Genomic DNA, 19,477 nt, shown 5'->3' on the forward strand with positions numbered 1-19,477 from the left:
CAACTCCAAAGAATGTACAAGAAGAAATACCTTACCTACAAAACGAGCAGGTAACAAGCCATCCTCTTTGTTATGCCTCCTATGAAAATAGGAAGAAAAAAATTCTCCCATAACACTCACATAGGTCTGATTGGATGCTGTATGTTTTTAAAGTCATTTAACTCCATGTGAGTTAACCTGCTCTCTTAGAAACTCTGAAGTTTTATAAAGATTACAACAGACAGAAATAAGCAAGCTGACCACATTTATAGGCTGTATTTTTTTTTTTTTAACTCAGGGGAAAGATTCTCTATATTGGGTAATGCTGGATATCGGTCCAATAGCCTTTCTGCCCATCCCTACACCCCCGGGGTGAGATGTGGCCACGGAGGTGGTGTGGACGCTTCCTCCAGGCAAGTTACTCAAATGAACCTGCCAGAAGCCTTATCACTCTTTTCTGCTACTAATTTTAGTCACCAAGAAATCACTCAACCAAGATCACCAAATGAGTAACTAAAATAAAACCTTAACCCAATATTTTCCAAGAAAGAACCCAAAACTCAGAGCAGCAAAACAAAAACTCCAGAATTCTCAGAGACACACAAAATAACAAAAGAGAACGCAAATAGAGTTCACATTCTAGTTCCCACTAAGATGCGGACACTGAGCGCTGCAATGCCAGTCTTTTCACAGGTCATGCAAGATGACTTCAGGGATTTGCCTTGCCACTGGTTCAGAGAAGTGGGACTTGTGGGAGGGTTTTGATTTTTCAAAAAACTTTCCAGGTTTGTTTTTGGGCCTCTGACTTTGGGGACAACTGTTGGACTTATGTTGAGTGCACAATAAAGTTTGTTGAAATTCCAAAACTGCACTTGAAATCTTTTCACTTTAAGCCCTTAGCAAATATCTTTAGCAATTAGCACTTGAGAAAACTATCCAGCTCCTAAAGAGACAGAAGGTCCTAATTTTTTGTTTGTTTGTTTCATTTCTGAGTTGGAGAATTTGGCTTAATTATTCCAGGGAATGGGGGAAATCTGCAAGGTCCCTTGTGGGTATCCATCCAGAGAAAGACCCCAGGACAGGCCACAGCATCCCCAGTCACTTTGTCACTGAAGAATGTGAGGGTTTGGGGCCAGAGGGGGTGGTGGCTGAGGCCAAGTTGGAATTGTACCCAGGAAAAATTTACTTCACCTTACTTCGTGGTGGTGCAATATTGGGAACTGTTTTGGAAATCATAGATTATGTAAATTTCCTGGGATCAAACAGAAAGAGCAGCTAACAAAAGAAAGGCGGAAATCTCCTACTGACAAACGACCAATTTCTTCCCTAAACTACCCTTTATGATGTGTCAGGAAAAACAACCTAATGGCTCTGGGGACTTTTAAGTTGGGCATTGAAGACACCTCGACTTCCCCTCAAACTTTAGGGCACAGTTTGGAAGAGAGAGTTTGTCTGTATGTTGAGGGGGAGTAAATTTCTCTAATCTTTAGTGTTTTCTAGGGGGATCCCTAAGTTGCCTTTTGAGCGTCCTTTGCCTGCATGTTTTAATTCTACAAAGGAGGAGAGGAAAAGGAAAGGAGAGAGCGAGAAGAAAGGGAAGGCGGAAGAAAAGAAAGCGCTTTAACTCCTTTCATTTAGCCTGGGGATTCAAAGACTAAAGTTAAATCCGGCCATAAAGTTTATTGCTTTAGACTCACAGGCGGGTGAGAACAGTCCCACCGAAATAAAAAGAACGTGCAGGCAAACAAGGTTCAGGGCCTGGTCCCGGGTGCGGGGGAGGGGGTGGTGAGCCCTTCCCCCCCGACCCCCACCCCCACCCCCAGGTGGGGACCCGCGGTCCCCGGCGTCCTGGGCTCGGCCTGGCAACCCAGGGGCCCAGCCTGGAGGTGCGGCCGGCACCTCGCCGGCCTCTGCCACCCTCCGGCTCTCCCGAGCCAGCCTGAAACTCGGCCCCGAAGGCAGCCGCCTCAATTCAGTGCTGCCAAATGACCCCGGCCCGCGAAGACATATTGCCACAGCCCCGTAAGGAATCCCGCCAGAGTCCGCCTCGGCCCAGCCCGGGCCTTTCTTTCAAACTCCAAGCACTCCCCAGCGCAGCGCGGCCCTTGGCGCCCGCGGCCGGCGCCCCACTGTCTCCCATCCCCCACCCTAGGGCTCCGCTACCCCCCGAAGAGGCAGCCCCGCCAGCCCCGGAACGGGGGGCGGCCACGCCAAGTCCCCCCCACACAGGCCCATTCGCACACAAAAATCATCTTTTGCGCCGGCGAGAGCAGCGGAAGTCATTAACATTCGCGGTGGTGCAGCAATTAAAGTTAGGCCTGGGGACGCGGCGGCCACAGGCGCTTTTCACCGGGGTGCCTCCGCAGAGCTGGCTCCTGGCGCTGCTCTTGTGGGCAGAGGGAGAGTTGGCTCTGCCCTTTTGAATTCAGAGGCAACCTCCGAGTTACTGAACCACAGAGAGAGAGAGAGAGAGGGAGAGAGAGGGAGGGAGGGAGGAAGGGAGGGAGGGAAGGAGATCGAGGAAGAAAGTTTTCAGAGTACAAATAAACTTGAAAGCGCTCAGGAGGCAAGCTTACCTTAACTCGGAGGGAGCCATTTTTCAGAGAGTTTTGAGAACTTGTGGTTTGGACACTTCTGGACCTAAAATTGACAATTTGAATGACCAGGCGGCACACGTAGCCTGCAAAAGAGTCAAATGGAGTCCAGCGTCAGTGAGATTATATGTTATGTGGTATATAATGTTGGATGTCAACTCCCCAAAACCATAAAACTTACTTTAATGGCCCCACGTGACGTTTTATAGCCAGTGAGCCGATCTGTCTGTGCTATGGATGATTTTACGATCTAATTCATAGACAAAACCCTATTCATTTGGCACCCAAATGTCATATAGCCGGAACTGGGGCTTATAAAGTTTACTGTTTTATAACTTTTAAAAGGAAAGACGGCATCAGTGTAAGCAGTCGGTAAATGTGCAAATCTCTAGTTGCGCTTTAGCTGCCCTGAGGAGTTTCCCAATCGAGCTAGGATGGGGTAAGTACCTTCCATTTGTAGCAAATTAATTGTAGCAAAAGAAGCCAGCCGGGCTCAGGGTGAGGAATGGGAAGGGGTGCCTGGGTGGGTCAGAGGCAGAGGGTTTGGGGGCCACAATGTGGCACAGCAGCCTCTTCAGCAAGTGGAGGCCTAGGATGTGACCTCAGGAAAGAGGCAGCATCAGTGTGGGCCCTGAGGGCTGTTAACAAAGCCCTGTGCTTTGCTCCTTTCTCTCTCTTCCTCTTTTTTGTACCCAGCAAGTTAACTTGGTTTCCTCAGAGATGGGCAGGTCGGACTCAGGCTTGAGAACCACCTACCGCGTCTCCACCTTCTGCCCTGAACTCTGATGGGTCACAGTTAGGGAGGTCGCGGGTCAGGGTGTTGGTCTGAGGTCTCCTTCACAGGCAGGCTGCTCAGGTAGCCTCAGACTCCCTGCCTTCCAGCACTGGACAGACAGACGGAAGAACAGAAAGAGCCGCTTGCTATTTGGCACAAACCAGACCAGGAGAACTTACAATAGAAAGTTTATTTTTTTGTTTCCAGTCAGTATTTTTTCCTTAAAAACAAATACAAAAAAAAAAAAAAAAAGCTGATCACAGTTTGCTTAAACAGCCAGACTCGGACAATATTTGTAACTTTGTTCACAAAAACATACATCACTGAAGCTGCGCTTATAAGAGCCACTTCCAGAGTTCGTGCAAAGGGTCCTACAAAGGCACGCAGGGACACACCGCTTGGAGTCACAGTTTTCGTCACAGAGTCACTAGTCACTACACGTCAAACAAGTTAAGTTGTGTCTCATCAAGTCACCTCTACAACAGCATTAATTACACAAGGAATATAGGTAGTTTGAATAAAAATATCTTTAACAGCTTGGAGCTATTGAGACAGGAACACTTCCACTCACATGCACAGTTAAACAACTGGAGTGCAACACAACATTGGCACTAAACGAGGTTGAAGGGGGACTTTTTTGTGTGTTTTTTTTCCTCTTTTTTTTTGTTATAGTTACTTCAAGTAACACAGCTTGCTTCATATAAATAAGTTAAAACATCTATTTTTTTTTTTCAAGACAAAGCCATTCAGGACAAAGAGATGAACAGAAAGCAGATCTACTTATACAGGCGCTATAATGGCAATAAACAGGCTCATGATTAAAAGATGAATTAGGGCAACAAGAACAGGGCTTCTTCACAGAAGGAACACAAGGGAGTTTCAGAAAGTCACCTTAGTACTGACACTACGCGGGATCCGCTAATACTGCTCAGTACTTTAAACGCTCAAATACTCAGGGGCGGAAGGCCCCTCCCGCCGCCGCCATGCTCATGCTTTTCAGCTTATTATCTTTTTTCCACTTCATTCTCCGGTTTTGGAACCAGATTTTAATTTGTCTCTCGGAGAGGCAAAGAGCATGTGCTATTTCAATCCTTCTTCGGCGGGTCAGGTAGCGGTTGAAGTGGAACTCCTTCTCCAGCTCCAGGGTCTGGTAGCGCGTGTAGGCCGTCCGGGCCCTTTTGCCTTCCGGGCCGCCTATGTTGTCTGCAACAGAAAAGTCAGCGATTTAGCCACCAACTCCTCAGCCCCTGGTTACCCAAGTCAGCTGGACGAGCCAGGGTTCCTGAGCAAGGAACAGGGGAGAAAAAGCTCAACAAGTCCTCTCTCCTCACCCGCCCACCCCTCCCGAATTTCCTTCCCTCTTCCTTTCTAGAGAGAAAACAATACAATTTGGACTCTGGGAACAATCGGCCCATCTGAGGCTGGAGCCGCGTCCCGAAGGATCGCCCGGCTTGCCTTCACCCCTCTCCTGCCCTCTGGCCCTGCCCCTGGCACCCCGAGGCGGGGAACAGCCCTCCCAGGCAGCCCACCTCTCAGAAACCCACGGAAGCCAGGCCCTTTCCTGAGCGTCCAAGTGGCCTCCAGGTCACCCTCCCTTAAAGTTCCAGCCCCGCGAGCCGCCTTCTGTTCCAGCCTGCACGCTTGGGGCGCCTGCTTTCTTTTTCTTCCCTTTCCTGCTGTCCCTTCTGCTCCCAAACTTCAGAATCCCGCCGGCTCTCGCCTCGATTATTCCCCCCCAAGCCCCTTTTCGGGGACTCTAATTAGTAACGCTGTTTCCCCAGCGTAGCCCTCCTCATAAATTATCCGTCCTGACAAGCCCGATTCACGGCCCCTACTGCCATCCTCTACCTCTCTGCGCCCTGCTCGGCTGGCTTGACCCGGGAGCGCGTTCCGAGGCGCTGGGGTTCGATATGGCATTTTTCCTTTCCCCCCCCCGTTGCACCGTCTAAACTTGCTTGGCCAGCGGCCCTTCTCCACCACCCCCCTCCCCATTTGCGAGCGCTGGGCGCTGCAGAGAAGAGAAGGTGAAAGGAGGGAAGCAGGGGAAGGAGAACGGCGGGGAGAGACTCCACAGGGCTGGGAGAGGCGAGACCAGGAGAGAGATGGGGAGAGAGGGCGGTAAAGGAGAGAGGGGGGACCGAAAGCCGCGCCCCCGCGGCCGCGTGGATTTAGAAAAAGGCTGGCTTTACCATGACTTATGTGCAGCTTGCGCATCCAGGGGTAGATCTGGGGTTGGGCGGGCGGCGCCGGGCTCGGCTCGCTCTGCGCGCTCGCCTGCTCGCTGCTGGCGGGGGCGTCCTCCTCGGCTCCGGACGCCGTGCCAACCCCCTCTCTGCTGCTGATGTGGGTGCTGCCGGCGTTGGCCGAGGCGCCGCTGGAGTTGCCCAGGGAGTTTTTCCCGCCGTGGTGGCTGTCGCTGCCGGGCGAGGGGGCCACGGCGGAGCAGGGCAGCGGGTCGGGCGGAGGCGAGTGCGTGGACGTGGCCGGCTGGCTGTACCTGGGCTCGGCAGGCGCCGCGCTGGCGCCGGCCGCGTAGCTGCGGGCGCGCTCCCCGGAGCCAAAGTGGCCGGAGCCGGAGCGGCCGACGCTGAGATCCATGCCATTGTAGCCGTAGCCGTACCTGCCGGAGTGCATGCTCGCCGAGTCCCTGAATTGCTCGCTCACGGAACTATGATCTCCATAATTATGCAACTGGTAGTCCGGGCCATTTGGATAGCGACCGCAAAATGAGTTTACAAAATAAGAGCTCATTTGTTTTTTGATATGTGTGCTTGATTTGTGGCTCGCGGTCGTTTGTGCGTCTATAGCACCCTTGCACAATTTATGATGAATTATGGAAATGACTGGGACATGTACTTGGTTCCCTCCTACGTAGGCACCCAAATATGGGGTACGACTTCGAATCACGTGCTTTTGTTGTCCAGTCGTAAATCCTGCCTGATGACCTCTAGAGGTAAACTCGTGCACTAATGGGGGAGTTGGGTGGAGGCAAGAGGGGTGGCGCGCGCGCCCCAGGCGCGTGCCCGCCACCCGCCGCCGCCGTTCAGTCGGACTCGAGCGCCACCCGCTGGAGGCAGGGCGCATCGCTCCGCTTCCGACCGAGGGCTGCAAGGGCCGGGGTCGAATTGAGGTTACAGCCCATTATGGCAAAATTATTGCATTTCCCTCGCAGTTCCATTAGGATGTACCAATTGTGAGGCCGTCAGCTGCCGATCGCGCGCCCGGCGAGGATGCAGAGGATTGGGGGGACACGGTGACTTGGATTTTATTTACAACAACTTTATTTCCCCGCTGTGCAGCCCCTCTTATTTTTGTGTTGAGGTTGGGGTCGGTTTTGCCCGTCGTGCCGGCAGCTCTGAAATTTGAAAATACAGATATCACCTTCGGGGAAGGGGGGAGGCCATTTAGCCAATTGGAGAAATAAATCCTGCCCGCAGCAGCAGCTACAATTACGGCTCTGTTTTTTTTGTGAGTGCATGAGGGACAGTGTCCCTGCCGCTCTTAAATGACAGGCGTCTATTAAAGATAGCTTTTGTGTAGTGTTTCTCCGAGGCGAGGTCAAATTCCATACACTTTTATAACCGGAGTCGATTTTTCTTTCGTGCAAATATGGTTTTCGTGTCATTAGTTCGCTATTTGATTTGCTTTAAGTATCCAGCCTGGAGAATCTTCACCACCAGGTCCCTTTCCTCCAGCCAGCCGGGCCCCAATTCGGAGGGTTCTCGGTGAACCCAGCGAGTGGGCCCAGGCTCCCCGCAGCCACAGAAGCTGTTTGGGGGCTGGGAATCCGTGGGCCGAGTTATTAGGGTCTTGCTTAGATCTCCAGGAGTAAAATGAGGGTGCTAATGGAAGCATTTCGTGTTAGTGCCTAGGATCTTCGTAGTTATTTTCCTGGGTCCTGAAAGACGAAAGTGAATCACGAATGTAGCCGAAAGGCATGGAGGGTACTTCCCGCTGGAGGCTGAGAGTCGCAGGCACCCCTGGCACATTTGGAAACCAGGACTCTTGCCGTTCCCATGGCCCTGGGCCCCCTCCTTAGGTCCTGAAAGCTACTCTCTGGTGGCTGCGCAGGCACTGTCGGAGGCGGGGATCCGGGATCCGGAGCTGGAGACTTCGGGAGCCCAGTCTCTCCCGGGGCTGTAAAGTTCCACCCGCGCTCAGGTTGGGTCGGCTCAGCTGAGGCTGCTTCTCTTCCACGGACGGTCGCGCGCGGGGCCGAGAGACAAGGCTGTCTCAGGGCCCCCTTTGTTCCTCACGCTTCTTCCTGTCTAGGGGCGGCCTGGGATGCCACCAAAGTGCTGGGGCCCCAGCCTTTATGCCCCCTCTTTCCAGTGGCCGGAGTCGATTTGGTGGTGCCCTCCGGGACTTGGTGGCGAGGGACCGAGGCGAAAACGCCCAGGCACCAAAAGGGGCTCGGCCCAGGTTCTTTCCTCTCCAGCAACCCCGCGTCCCAAGCTCAGGGGCGCGCAAAGGCGCTAGCACAAGAGCCGGGGACGAATTCGGGGCGCGCCCTGGGATCCGAAGCCGGCTAGGGCAGCCTTGGAGAGCGGGACTGTGTGTGCAGTGCGCCCCGCTCCACCGCTGAGATTGGCTGTGTGTGGGATTTTGTGTGTGTGTGAGAAATAAATGCTCAGGCGTTTGCAAAGCTCCCGGCTCCCCTGAAGCTGCAGAAGCCCCCCGGATGGGGGCAGGCGGGGGAGAAAAGTTGGGGAGCAGGCGAAGGCAAGGGGGCAAAGCCGAGGGAGGTTGCGGTGCTGGCCTGGTCCCTGCCCAGGCGTCTACTCGCCCGCCTTTGCCTCAGCGTCCTCCCCGCTGGGCTGTGTGGAATTGATGAGTTTATTTTCCTTTTTCCACTTCATGCGGCGGTTCTGGAACCAGATCTTGATCTGGCGCTCGGTGAGGCAGAGCGCGTTGGCGATCTCAATGCGGCGGCGCCGCGTCAGGTAGCGGTTGAAGTGGAACTCCTTCTCCAGCTCCAGCGTCTGGTAGCGCGTGTAGGTCTGGCGGCCTCGGCGCCCGTGACTTCCATACACGGCACCTGCGGGCAGAAATGGCCGGGCGCCAGTGAGCCAGGAGGATCCCGGCCGCCGAACCAGTCAGACCCGCGCCCCGCGCCCCTGGCCTCTAAGCTGGAAACCACCCCTCTCCACTCCAGCCTCTTTCGCTGTGTCTAAGGCCGAAAGCGGGAAGGATGGGAGAAGATTATTTCATACCAAGTGAGATGTTTTCCACCTAAGACAACCTGAAGTGAGAACTTATTGTTTTTGAAAAATCTGCTCTGCAAGAAAACCATTACAGGCAAAAGGAATAGAATGAGCATTCTTAATTCAGGGTACCTGGGTCGTGTTTTTGTGGGAGTGCAGAGCTTGTGTCTGGAAGTGATGGGTGTGGAGCCCTGTGAGTAGGGTAGACACTCGGAACTAACACACGAATCTCTATGAAGGTGTTACTGTGGCCAGACATGTCAGGACTCAACATGTTTTTTTGGAAAATGAAAACTGGTCAGCCCTCTCAAATCTTTGCAAACGCCCCCAAATTGTATGGCCCTTCTGCGAAATGCAGAGCTCCCTTGGAACAAAACAAAACAAAACAAAACAAAACAACACAAGGCTTTTAAAGCAAAACACTAGAAGCTTAAAAATCTGCACTGGGTTCTGTCCTAGGATTCTCTGTTGAGTTTTTGGAAACCAGAGGCAAAGGGATGGAGCTATGGGCCATCTGGGGTTTCTGGAAATGTAGGACTGTGATGGGCTATCTGTTCTGGTGCCAAAGGAACCCAAGGTTGGGGGGCTCCCCCCAGGCTGGGTGTGTGAGACTCAGGCAGGGCCTCAAAAGGAGGCAGAAGTTGGCTAAGAGTGAGCAGTTGAGTGGAAGGGGGAGGAGGGAAGGGAGGAGAAAGAGGAAAAAAAATCCTGAGGCTGGGGATGTGGCCCTCCAAGGCTTTGGGGAGACACTGGAAGAGGCCAAGTGAGAGCCTCTAACTACATGGGGTTTTGAAGGGCAGAAAGGAGAGGGATTGGGGGGTGAAGGGGAATGATCAGTGATGGGTGCAGAAGGCCATCTTCTACTTGGGGATCTGTGCAGGGTGTTTCCAGGGGGAAGTGTGGGCAGGCACTCCCTCCCCTCCAGCCTCACTCTCTGTTCAGGTTGCCCCTGTCACAGGGTCTCACATAGGGTGGCAGTGACCCCTCTCGATCCCCTAGGGTGTCACCTTACATGGACACCAGTGCCGTGCTTTCACTCTGCCACAGCTTGATTGCCTCAGTGGGAATGGGTTAGTTTTCTTTTTTCTTTCTTTTTCTTTAATCTCTTAAAAAAGCCAAAGAAACTTTGTTCATTCTTTCCTCCTTTCTCTCCATTTCCTCTTTCTAATTTCCGTCTCCTCCTTCCTTCCTTCTTTCCCTGCCCCCTTCCCCCTCTCCCTCCACTCTCTTGGGGGGGCTGCAGGGAAATGCCTTACCCGCGCAGGAGTTCATCCGCTGCATCCAGGGGTAAACAGGGCTCGTGTACTTCCGGTCGGTGCCTTCGTCATGGAGGGCTTTGCCCGGCACGCTGCTGCTGTCGGGTTTGTACTGCTGCTCGGGAGAAAAGTGCAGGTAGTCCCCGGGGCCCCTCTGCTTGCCACTGCCTGAGGGCGAGGCGCCACTGAGGTCCTTATCAGAATAGAAACACGAGGCCCCGTACTCGTAGGACGCCCGGTTGCAGGCCAGGACCGAGTTGGACTGTTGGTAGAAACAAGGTGAGGTGTACGTCTTGTCCGGGAGGCTCGACGCCCCGTACGAGGCCGGGAAGGGCCTCAGCGCGTCATAGCCAGCCGGGTAGAGGGGCAGCTGGCCCAGGAAGGAGTCCTGGCCGCTGGGCAGGCTCCCGGGGAAAGTGGGATTCACAAAATAGGAACTCATTTGCGCGCCCCTCTGCAGGACTGTGATTTGTTGTGTATTAGTACATCTGGCTATAACTATTAGTAGTCATCGAACTGGTTTGTTTCTGGATGGCCGAACGCCAAAAGCGACAGCAGCAAATCGCACCAGCTGACGCGGCGGCGGCCAATGGGAGCGAGCGCTGGAGCCCGCTCCCCGGGGACCGCGGCGACCGAGGCAGCAAAGTTACAAACAGCCCCCAGCCCGCCCGCCCGCCGCCCGCCCGGCAGATTAATGGGCGCGCACAGCCAGCCGGCCCGGCTCTCTTTCCGAACGCCAGCGGCGGGCACGGCCCGGGCAGGGGCGTGCGAATCAGGCCGGGGTAGGGGCACTAGAGTCCGGGCCGCCGCAAAGGCCCCGCCAGGCCCGCTCCCTCCTCCTCCCCTTCTTGCCTTTTCGGATTTTGCTGGTTTTTCTTTCCAAACAGGAAACCTGACAGCCCCGCGCCGGGAGGGGCGGCGACCACGACGGCTTAGCTCCCGGCCGGCTTGCCCGCCCCGCAGGGCCCTGAGCGTGCCCCTCCCTCTGCACGCCCCCGCCCGTGGGTGCGGGTTCCGGGACTGAAGAAGGGGGCCTGAGAAACCAGGCCTTCACGCCCAGCTCCTCACTCCTGCGTCTTAGGAATCCGTGCATCCCTTCCCTCTTTCCTTCCCACTCCCACCAAGGGCCTGGGCCTCGCTACCGCCTGGAGCCGAAGGCTCACCTCGAGCTGACCAGGACGCGGCTAAACGTCTTCCCCTGGCAGCCCCATCCGCCCACATACAACACGTCTCCTTTGAGTCCAGACGGGCTCCCCTCCAATGGCCAGCGACCGCCTGGCCTCAAAGCACCCCACAAGCTGTGCGTCCCCGTACCACCTTTGAACCCAGGAATCCAGAGGCCAGAAACCACTGGTTTCAACAAGAAAGGGACCTACAGGGGAGTGGCCTGGAGACTGAGCTTCGAAGCAAAATGGGGGAACCTGCTCCCCTCACCCAGCCCTTGGGACTCGTCCTCTCAACACCCGAAGTGCTCAGAGCTGAGACAGATCCAGATGTGGAATATCTGTCCTCTTTCTGGAGGCACGGCATCCCAAGGTCCCTGCCGAGCCAGGCATAGAGGGCAGCTGGGATGTCCCAAAGGCTGTGGGATAATTGATGTGCTTGGTTTCTGGGGTGCCCGGCAGCCCGCACTTTCCTGGGGTGTACCCTCTCCCCTGCCTTTCCTGGGACTGCTGGGGGCCTGCCGGTTGCAGTTGCCCCAGTGCCGGGAACAGTTGCCTCACGGGCTCCAGGAATTGTCTGCATTGCTTTTGCCGTTGTCACAGGCCTGGCCTTTCCCAGACAGGAGGTGAAAAGCGTGTCCCTGGCTGCCCTTGCTTGATAGGTGTGCCTTGGAGATAGTTGACTTTTACAGCACATGGATCAATCTCATTTTGTAAAACGTGATATCTTTCCAATGGCATTTTTACAACTGTATTTGTTGGGCTTGTAAAACCCTTGAATTAGCTTTAAAATCCTCAATTCTGTGGAGGCTGAAGAAAGACTATTTATACAATTTGGTTGAATTTCCGGAGGATGTTTCTAAGATCTGTAAAACTATGATGAATGCAGGCTGATGGGGTTCAGGACTTGGGGGTGGCAATGCCCTCCTGGAATCTGACAACGACTTCCTTAATCTCCTCCTTGCTTTTTGATTTTTTTTTTGCCCCTGCCCTCACTTCCCTCAAAGGGAGAAAACTGGGAAAGGACTGGGCTAAGGGTGGCCTCCACAGAACCTAGCAAGCACCCTAGAAAGTGGCTGTTGCCCATACGATGGGGTCTACACCCAGAAGCCTTCTCCCTGTGCCCCAATCAATCCACGCTGGGAAAGTTTCTCCTTTGCATATGTAAAAAGGGCCTGGCAGGAGAAGAGAGAATGTAACATTTCCCTGGAATTTCTTCAGGGAATGGACCCGATAGGTGAAAATGAAAACTCAAGTAAACAATTTTAAAGGGAACTATTTTTTTTAAGGCTATGTCCAAAGAAAATCATGTTTGAGTTATTGTTTCCTAAACAAGACCATCAGATGACAGTGACGTCAAGCAAATTATTATTATATAAGACAAAAATAACTGTTGGGAGATGTTGAGAAATGTTTACATTTATAATTTCTGCTTCATACCTCCCGGTCTCACACAGCATTGGGAGTGATGGCAGTTGACTACGTAGACTACTATTGTTATTATTTGTTATGGTTTGACTTAGATTCTTGATCTAATAATTACCCCCAGACAATGACAGAATTTGATTTCTCAGCTAAGAGCCAAAAACCATTGTGTTTCTAGCTTCTATAGGCAGTGAGACAGAAAAAAATAAATTAAATTGAAATCTCCAGGTGTTAGCCAAGGCTGGTACATATCAGGTTGGCAACGGCCCAATTTATTTCTCCAACCAGCTTTAGGTGCATATATATATATATAGAGAGAGAGAGAGACAGACACACACACACTCAGGCAAGAATAGGAGCCCCAGACGCTGGAGGGAGCCTCTCCTGGGATAGTGAGAATGGCTATCAGGACACTCTTTTCTAGGTCAAAGCCACAGAGAACGTCTACTTACCTTCCAGCTGCTCTTCAAGGGGGACTGGATGGTGAGCAGGGCCCCACAGTCCGCCCTTTCTCTGGGCTGCCCACTCGACCTCCGCCAGCTTGGAGGGCGGCCCGCCGGTGTGTGGGGGGGACCTTGAGGGCCACCCGGGCCGCCTGGATCTGTAGCCCAGGCCAGAGCCCATAGCATACAGGTGCGGCCTCTGCCTGTCACAGGCCCTCGCCTGACGCCAAAGCCCGCCTTCCTTGCCATAGCCAATCCTCCTCAGGGCCAGCCAGGCCTGCAGGCCTCCGGGCCAGGAATGGTCTCTCCGATTTGAAAATCCCAAAGCGGGCGCCTTCCCCGAACCAGCGTGCGCCCCGGGGACGCCTTGGGACGCGCAGTTTGGACAGAAGCAGCCATAACGTGCCAGGCCGCCTGTGCAACCAGTCTCCATGGCGCTGGGGGTAGGGGGAGGACCCGAGTCTAGTCGGGCTTCCAGCTCCTATCAGGGGTGGCCAAGGCGGGGGAGGTTCCCGACAGACCCTGGGAGGCCGCCCCTCAGGTCCTCCCTTGCCCCCCTCTGCTCGGCCTGCTTGGGAATCTCTGAGGGGCCCGCGCAGCAGTCGCGCCAGGCTGCACGACGCGGGGCTGCGGCTGGCGTCGGTCCCAGCGACGGCCACAGCGTGGCAGCAGCGAGCGCCCAGCGCGGTCGCAATAAATAATCTGCCCGCGGCAGCCGCAGTCAGGCAGCCCGCGGCCCTGCGACGCAAACGCGCAGCTTTATCCGCCCTGAGTGCACCCACAGCGCCGGTGGACGTCCCAAACATCTACAGCCCCTTCTTAATTTTCGAATGCACATCAAGGTATTATCTTAAGGTGGAAAAACAACAACAACGACCAGAACCACAGAACAAACAGAACTCGAGCCCAGAACCTCAGGATCATTTCTGGTCGCAGTCCCAGGAAGCTCCCGGGGCAAATCTGGCCGACGCGCACCCAGGCCAAGCAACGGTCTGTGCCACCGCTCCACATAAAGTCAATGCCCACGGTACCCTCCGTGCCTCCCGGGCGGCTTCACAGTCCCCTCCCGGCTCGCGGAAAGTGGGGCCCGCGGTCGGCGGCCCGCTGCGCCGATGTGGGGGTGGTGGGGTCCCCCTATCGCCCAGACGCGGTTTGCGTCCTTCTTTCAACCTTAGCTGCGGGCCCCTGCCACTCTCAATAACACCACTACATTCTCTGCACCGAAACTTCCCGCCAAGCAACACCCAGCCAATTAACCCCATCCTCTCCTCCAACACAGAGTTCCACCCACGCACCTAGTCCCTCTCCCCGCGCTTCAGACACATCTGTCATCGGAAAACCGCGTGAAAGGAAGCAGGCAATCAGCAGAAGAACCTGGCCGAATTAGTAAGTTTTTGTTTGTTTGTTTTTTCCCCCTCATTCTACCTTTCTCTCCAGAAACCGATTCCCTCAGAATAGAAGGTGCTGTGTTGACACTAATAAAAAGCAGGTCGATTAATTCACTTTGCCCTCACCTCTTCCCACCTCCCCAGGTCGGGAACTGTCTTCAATTGTTGGGAAATTCAACCGAGCCAACTGGGTCATGAATGAAAAAAAAAAAAAAAATCCAAACCCGGGAGACTGGCAAGGAACGCGGAGGGCAGGGCCACTTCTTTTTGGGCTCGGCAAGGTCGCTGGGGAAGAGGGGAGAGACCTCAGTGCTCCTGCCCCATGCCAGGGCGCTGTGCCACTGAAAGGAGGCTGGCATTCACTGCCATGGTGAGCAAGAGAGAGGAGAGAGGGAGAGTGTGTGTGTATGTGTGTGTGTGTGTGTGTGCGCGCGCGCGCGCGCGCACGTGTGAAGGGGGGCAAGTGTGAACGGTGAGTGTGGGCGAGGGTGAGTATGCCCCTCTTCAAAGCCGCCCTAGTGCCCTCTCCCACCGCCGCCGGCGCCTGCTGCCATCTCACCACCTTTGCTCCTGTCTCCCCACATGTCTCACCTTCAGATGGCGGCTCCCAGAAGCTCCTGCCCCTCTGACAGCTGTCGCTTGGGCAGCCGGGGAGACGAATTGTCCTCCTTCCTGGTGCCAGAGGACGCAGGAAATTAGCCAGGTTGCGAGTTGCGAAGCGGCCGCCGCGGCGCCGGGAACTGGACGCGCCCCACCTCCAGCGGGAGCGGCCGGGCCGGGCCGGGCCGGGGCCTCGTCTCGCTCGCCATCGCCGGACAAAGCGCAGCCAAGCCCGGCTGGAAGGCAGAGCTCCGAAGCAGGCAGGACGGAGCGGAGCAAAAGAATGCGGCTCTATTCTCGCAAGGGAAATTATAAAAAAGTTCATGTTCACGGTTCCCATCCACATGACCGACAGCGGCCAATGGAAGGGCCGAACAACTCATAAAGTTGTATTGCAAAGTTGTAAATTTTCATAAACAACAACGGATTTATGACCCTTTCCCCATCACTAAGAGGAGGCAGCTCTTACACCGGCGCCATCTTACCACCGAGGCTGCCCCGACTTGGGGACGCAGGTTTTACAAACCCAGTTGGGCCGGATTTTATTAAAAGAGCAATAAGAAGCGGGCCCAACCTAGGCAGGAGGCTGGAGTCGAGGTCTTCGCCCGCCGAGCTCAGGCTATTCTGCGCTGTCCCCATCGCCCTTCGCCCCTTACGCAGACCCTCATCCTTCCCCGCACCCGGACGCCCCCGCCAAGGCTCCGCAGCCAGGGGGTCTGCGGTCCCTGCCTCTTCCTCTACCCCTCAGTTGCAGTGCTGTGCCCAGGCGCCCTTGCTTTGCCTGAATGCAGGGTGGGAGGGGGGCTGCGTCAAAGGGCCTGAATCCCACCTCCTAGCATGGGGCTGGGTTCATGGAAAATTCAGGATCATTGGCAGGGTAATACCCCTTCCCAAGCCCACCCCACAGCAGTAGGGGAAAGGGTGGATTTTGGATTTGCTCACGGAATTTATGGGTTTTTAGAGAGATTCATAGAATACAATGTATCTACCGAAGATTCCGTTTTCTAGAGATCCGGGAGATGTTTGTGCACACACACAAAACCAAGACAAAAATCTCCAGAGAAATGCATATGTACAATTATAGGCACACAGAAACACACACACTCAATTATGGACACAGAAATACATAAAATTATGGATTCCTGTAGTAATACACACATACATAAAAATGCACATACAAAAGAGGTACACATGCACCTATACAAATCCACACAAAAAGGGACCTGCCACACATAAACACCAAACCATGGACACTCAACACCTGGACGTTATTCATCCTTCCATTTTTGCTTCCCCAAGACCCCTTTGGGCATGCAGACATACCCAGGGCTTGCTCTCCAGCCATGGTCACCTCTCTTTCCCAGGCCCCCCTAGATAAAGCAGTCCATGTTTCTTTGTCACCAAGCATCTTTATTTTTCTGTTACATAAAACACGGTTAGCTGGGCAAGACAGGAAGCATGCCTTCCCATTCCTGGAACCCCAAGCTAAAGCCTAAAGGGACAAGGGGGGACGCAGGACAACACAAGAGATGAAGGGCATTGAGAAGGGCATTAGCCCTCCCCACCAGCTATAAAGTTAGCTCAAGACAACACACCATGCTACAAAGTCACCCCATTAACACATCCTTCCCGAGTCAAGACATTGCCTTACAAATGACCTCCAAGACTATATAAATGACAAAAAAAAAAAAAAAAAACTTGTTCAAATATACAATATTTGCTATCGTAGGAAAAGTCAGGGTGTACATATTCAACATGGCTGGACAGTAGGACATGGGGCCAGGGGAGGTGCAGGAGGCTGGGAGCATCTCTGCAGTCCTACTAAGCAAAGCTAACCCAGAGGTCTGCAGCTAGCTTGGGAGTGCTCCCCTCCAGAAGTGGGAGTAAAGGGCCTGAACTTGGGGTGCCCAGACCAGAGATGGAGGGATTCTAGGTTGCAGCACTTAGAATGCTTTGGAATAAATATATTATTTTTCAATTTAAATAGAAGCCAATACCCTGGTCCCCGGACCCCAGCGTCTTCTCAGTGCAGCCTCAGGGACCCCAAAGGCTGCTGGGCAGAAGCAAGAGGGGTCTGGCCCGGGGAAGGGGCCGGTACTAGGTAGCAGGCGAGCCAGTGAGCACAAAATAGGTAGTTTGGGGTGAGTAGGTAGTACTGAGAAAATCAGGTCCTTGTCGGTATGGGGGAGGTGCTGGGTGTCTGCCAGTGTTGGGACGCGTCTGGGCTTCCTGGGAGTGGAGGCCTACTGGGGACTGGGCCCATAGGTAGTTTGGGGTTGCCTCTGGCCGAGGCCTGTGCTAGGTAGTATTTTAGCCGTGCCAGTGCAGAACTGGGCGGCCGGGGTAGGGAGAGTGTCTGCTGGGAGTCCTTGGGACAGAGGGATCCCCAAGGGGACCCAGTCTAGGCGGCTGCTTAGTCCAGAAAAGGTGGGAGCTGGGATAGGTAATGGGGTAGATGGGTGCAGGTTGGGGATTGTTTTTGTTTTTGTTTTTGTTTTTCACGTTTTCTTTTTATTTTTTCCACTTTTGTAAATAAATTCAGTGAGTCTCTAAAGACGCTTTCCCGACTGTCTGGTGCAGCCAGGGCCCCTACTCGGCCCCTCATTCCTCTTCCTCGTCGTCTTCCTCTTCGTCGTCTTCGTCCTCATCGTCGGCCTTGTCCGTGGCGGCGGCGGTGGTGGCGGCGGCGGCGGCGGCGGCGGCGGGCACTGCGCCCTCGGGGGCTGCGGCGGCCGGACCCTCATCTTTATGCTCTTTCTTCCACTTCATGCGGCGGTTCTGGAACCAGATCTTGATCTGGCGCTCGGTGAGGCAGAGCGCATGGGCGATCTCGATGCGGCGGCGCCGCGTCAGGTAGCGGTTGAAGTGGAACTCCTTCTCCAGCTCCAGCGTCTGGTAGCGCGTGTAGGTCTGGCGGCCCCGCTTCCTGTCGGGCCCTGGAAGCAGACATGTGGACACACGGACACACGGACAGTTTAGCCAACACAGACACAAGACAGTGCATTAGCCAGACCGCTATCCCAGAGCCTGCACCTTTCTCCCAGCGCTAGCCCGGGCGCGCGTCCCCCTCCGCCCGCGCCCCGGAACGGAGCTGGGGGAGGAGCGGGAGTGTTAGCGGAAGACCCCAACTGCGGTGCCAGACGCGCAGGCAGCTCTGTGAGGAGGCAAGGCGCAGAATCCCAACTTTACAACCGCCCTTTCCAGCCGGCTAGGCTTCCACAATGTCCTGCTTCCCCCTGACAAAGGGAAATTGTAAATATAGAGTGTGGGCAAGTGGGAGACGCTGCGCTTTTGCCATTCAAAGGAGAGCTGGACCGCTTCCCCCCCCCCGCCTCTTGCTAGGCAAGTGGGTGACCATCGGGCGGTCCGCTCTCCAGGGGCGCCTTTCCTCCCTAGAAGACCGCGCCCCCCATCCCCGGAACTTCCTAGGGCACTCCGACCCCCTGTCTCCGCTCTGGTTCCCCACCCCGCCTTTAAATGGCCCCTGGCACTGGGGCGTTAGAGGGGCCCAGATGAAGGGTTTGGCTTTTCCTGCTTTTGAGAAAGAAAAGCCAGGCTGAAAGGAAAAAGAGGAGGGAGGGAGAGAAGAAAGGGAGAGAGAAAGAGAGAATAGCGAGCAAAATGTTAAAATTCCAAGGCAAATGGAGTTAAATAAATTTACGAGGATCGAACCCATTAATTGGGTCATAAAAAGTTTTATGAGCCTCATTTACATACAATGCTACGGGCTCTCCACGCTATGGCGCCTCGACTCTAATTAAAACCAGAAAGGCAGCGCCGCCAGGAGTCACGGGGCCGCCGGCTCCCAGTCGCCTCTCTCGGCTCTCCGCGCTCCCCAGCCCCGCGCTCCCTTCTGCCTGTCCGTCCGCCCACCCACCCGGCCCGCCTAGCTGCTGCGCCTACCTGAAGACCGCATCCAGGGGTAGATGCGGAAATTGGCCTCAGCCGGGCCGTGCAGCGCGCCTTCGTCCGCCTTGTCGCAAGCGCCTTTGGCGAGGTCACTGCAGAGCCCGGGGATGTTTTGGTCGTAGGAGGCGCAGGGCAGGTTGCCGTAGGCGTCGGCGCCCAGGCCGTAGCCGGACGCGAAGGGGCTCTGATAGAGGGGGCTGTTGACATTGTACAAGCCCGGTACGGTCGAAGCGAAGGCGCCGGCGCCGGCCCCGTAGCCGCTTCTCTGCGAGTTGGGCGCAAAGGAGCAAGAAGTCGGCTCGGCATTTTGGAACAGAGAAGCCCCCGCCGTATATTTGCTAAAAAGCGCGTTCACATAATACGAAGAACTCATAATTTTGACCTGTGATTTGTTGTCCGGCAGCTTTCAGTGTCGGTTTTACGAGGTAGCGTGATATATGATAACATTACACCCCCAGATTTACACCAAACCCCATTTTCTTTTGGACCGAGCTCGCCGCAGCACGTGACCGCCCACATGACCGCCTCCGCCAATCTCAGCAGCCCTCACAGGTGGTCTCGCTCCGCGGGGCCAGCGGCAGCCTAGAATGGAAGGGGAAGAGGCTCAAATATGTGGTCAACGAATCTGCCCGCGCCTGGCCCGCCTGGCGCGTCCCGCGGGAAAGGGACCCCGAGGCTCCGTGCGAGCGCTCAGTCCACCACAACCTGGACGCCTAGTCTGCAGAGGCCGCGCGGGGTCGG

The 19,477-nt window shown here is 54.9% G+C and overlaps 3 protein-coding genes across 4 annotated transcripts; all 3 read right to left on the bottom strand.

Annotated features, from left to right (window-relative positions):
• Positions 1–3,523: 3,523 nt before the first annotated feature.
• On the bottom strand, positions 3,524–8,106 carry HOXA5 (homeobox A5). The gene is made up of 2 exons (XM_060632769.3): positions 5,538–8,106; positions 3,524–4,551 (listed from the first exon to the last, which is right to left on the bottom strand). Exons 1-2 carry the CDS (start codon positions 6,430–6,432, stop codon positions 4,301–4,303), a joined length of 1,146 nt encoding a protein of 381 aa, XP_060488752.1. The 5' UTR covers positions 6,433–8,106; the 3' UTR covers positions 3,524–4,300.
• Positions 8,107–8,126: 20 nt separating this feature from the next.
• On the bottom strand, positions 8,127–14,926 carry HOXA6 (homeobox A6). Of its 2 annotated transcripts, XM_060632775.3 has the most exons (3): positions 12,849–14,926; positions 9,809–10,070; positions 8,127–8,386 (listed from the first exon to the last, which is right to left on the bottom strand). In XM_060632775.3, the coding sequence occupies exons 1-3, from the start codon at positions 13,086–13,088 to the stop codon at positions 8,127–8,129; spliced, it is 762 nt and encodes a 253-aa protein (XP_060488758.1). In that variant the 5' UTR covers positions 13,089–14,926. The 2 variants fall into 2 exon arrangements, with proteins under 2 accessions (XP_060488758.1, XP_060488759.1); XM_060632776.3 differs by lacking the exon at positions 12,849–14,926 and having other exon boundaries at positions 9,809–12,721.
• A 1,290-nt stretch (positions 14,927–16,216) lies between these two features.
• On the bottom strand, positions 16,217–19,252 carry HOXA7 (homeobox A7). Its single transcript, XM_060632777.3, has 2 exons — positions 18,731–19,252; positions 16,217–17,763 (listed from the first exon to the last, which is right to left on the bottom strand). The coding sequence occupies exons 1-2, from the start codon at positions 19,107–19,109 to the stop codon at positions 17,429–17,431; spliced, it is 714 nt and encodes a 237-aa protein (XP_060488760.2). The 5' UTR covers positions 19,110–19,252; the 3' UTR covers positions 16,217–17,428.
• Between the last annotated feature and the right edge of the window lie 225 nt (positions 19,253–19,477).

This window comes from Panthera onca, chromosome A2 (assembly GCF_046562875.1).
Source record: "Panthera onca isolate mPanOnc1 chromosome A2, mPanOnc1 haplotype 2, whole genome shotgun sequence".
Taxonomy (NCBI): domain Eukaryota; kingdom Metazoa; phylum Chordata; class Mammalia; order Carnivora; family Felidae; genus Panthera; species Panthera onca.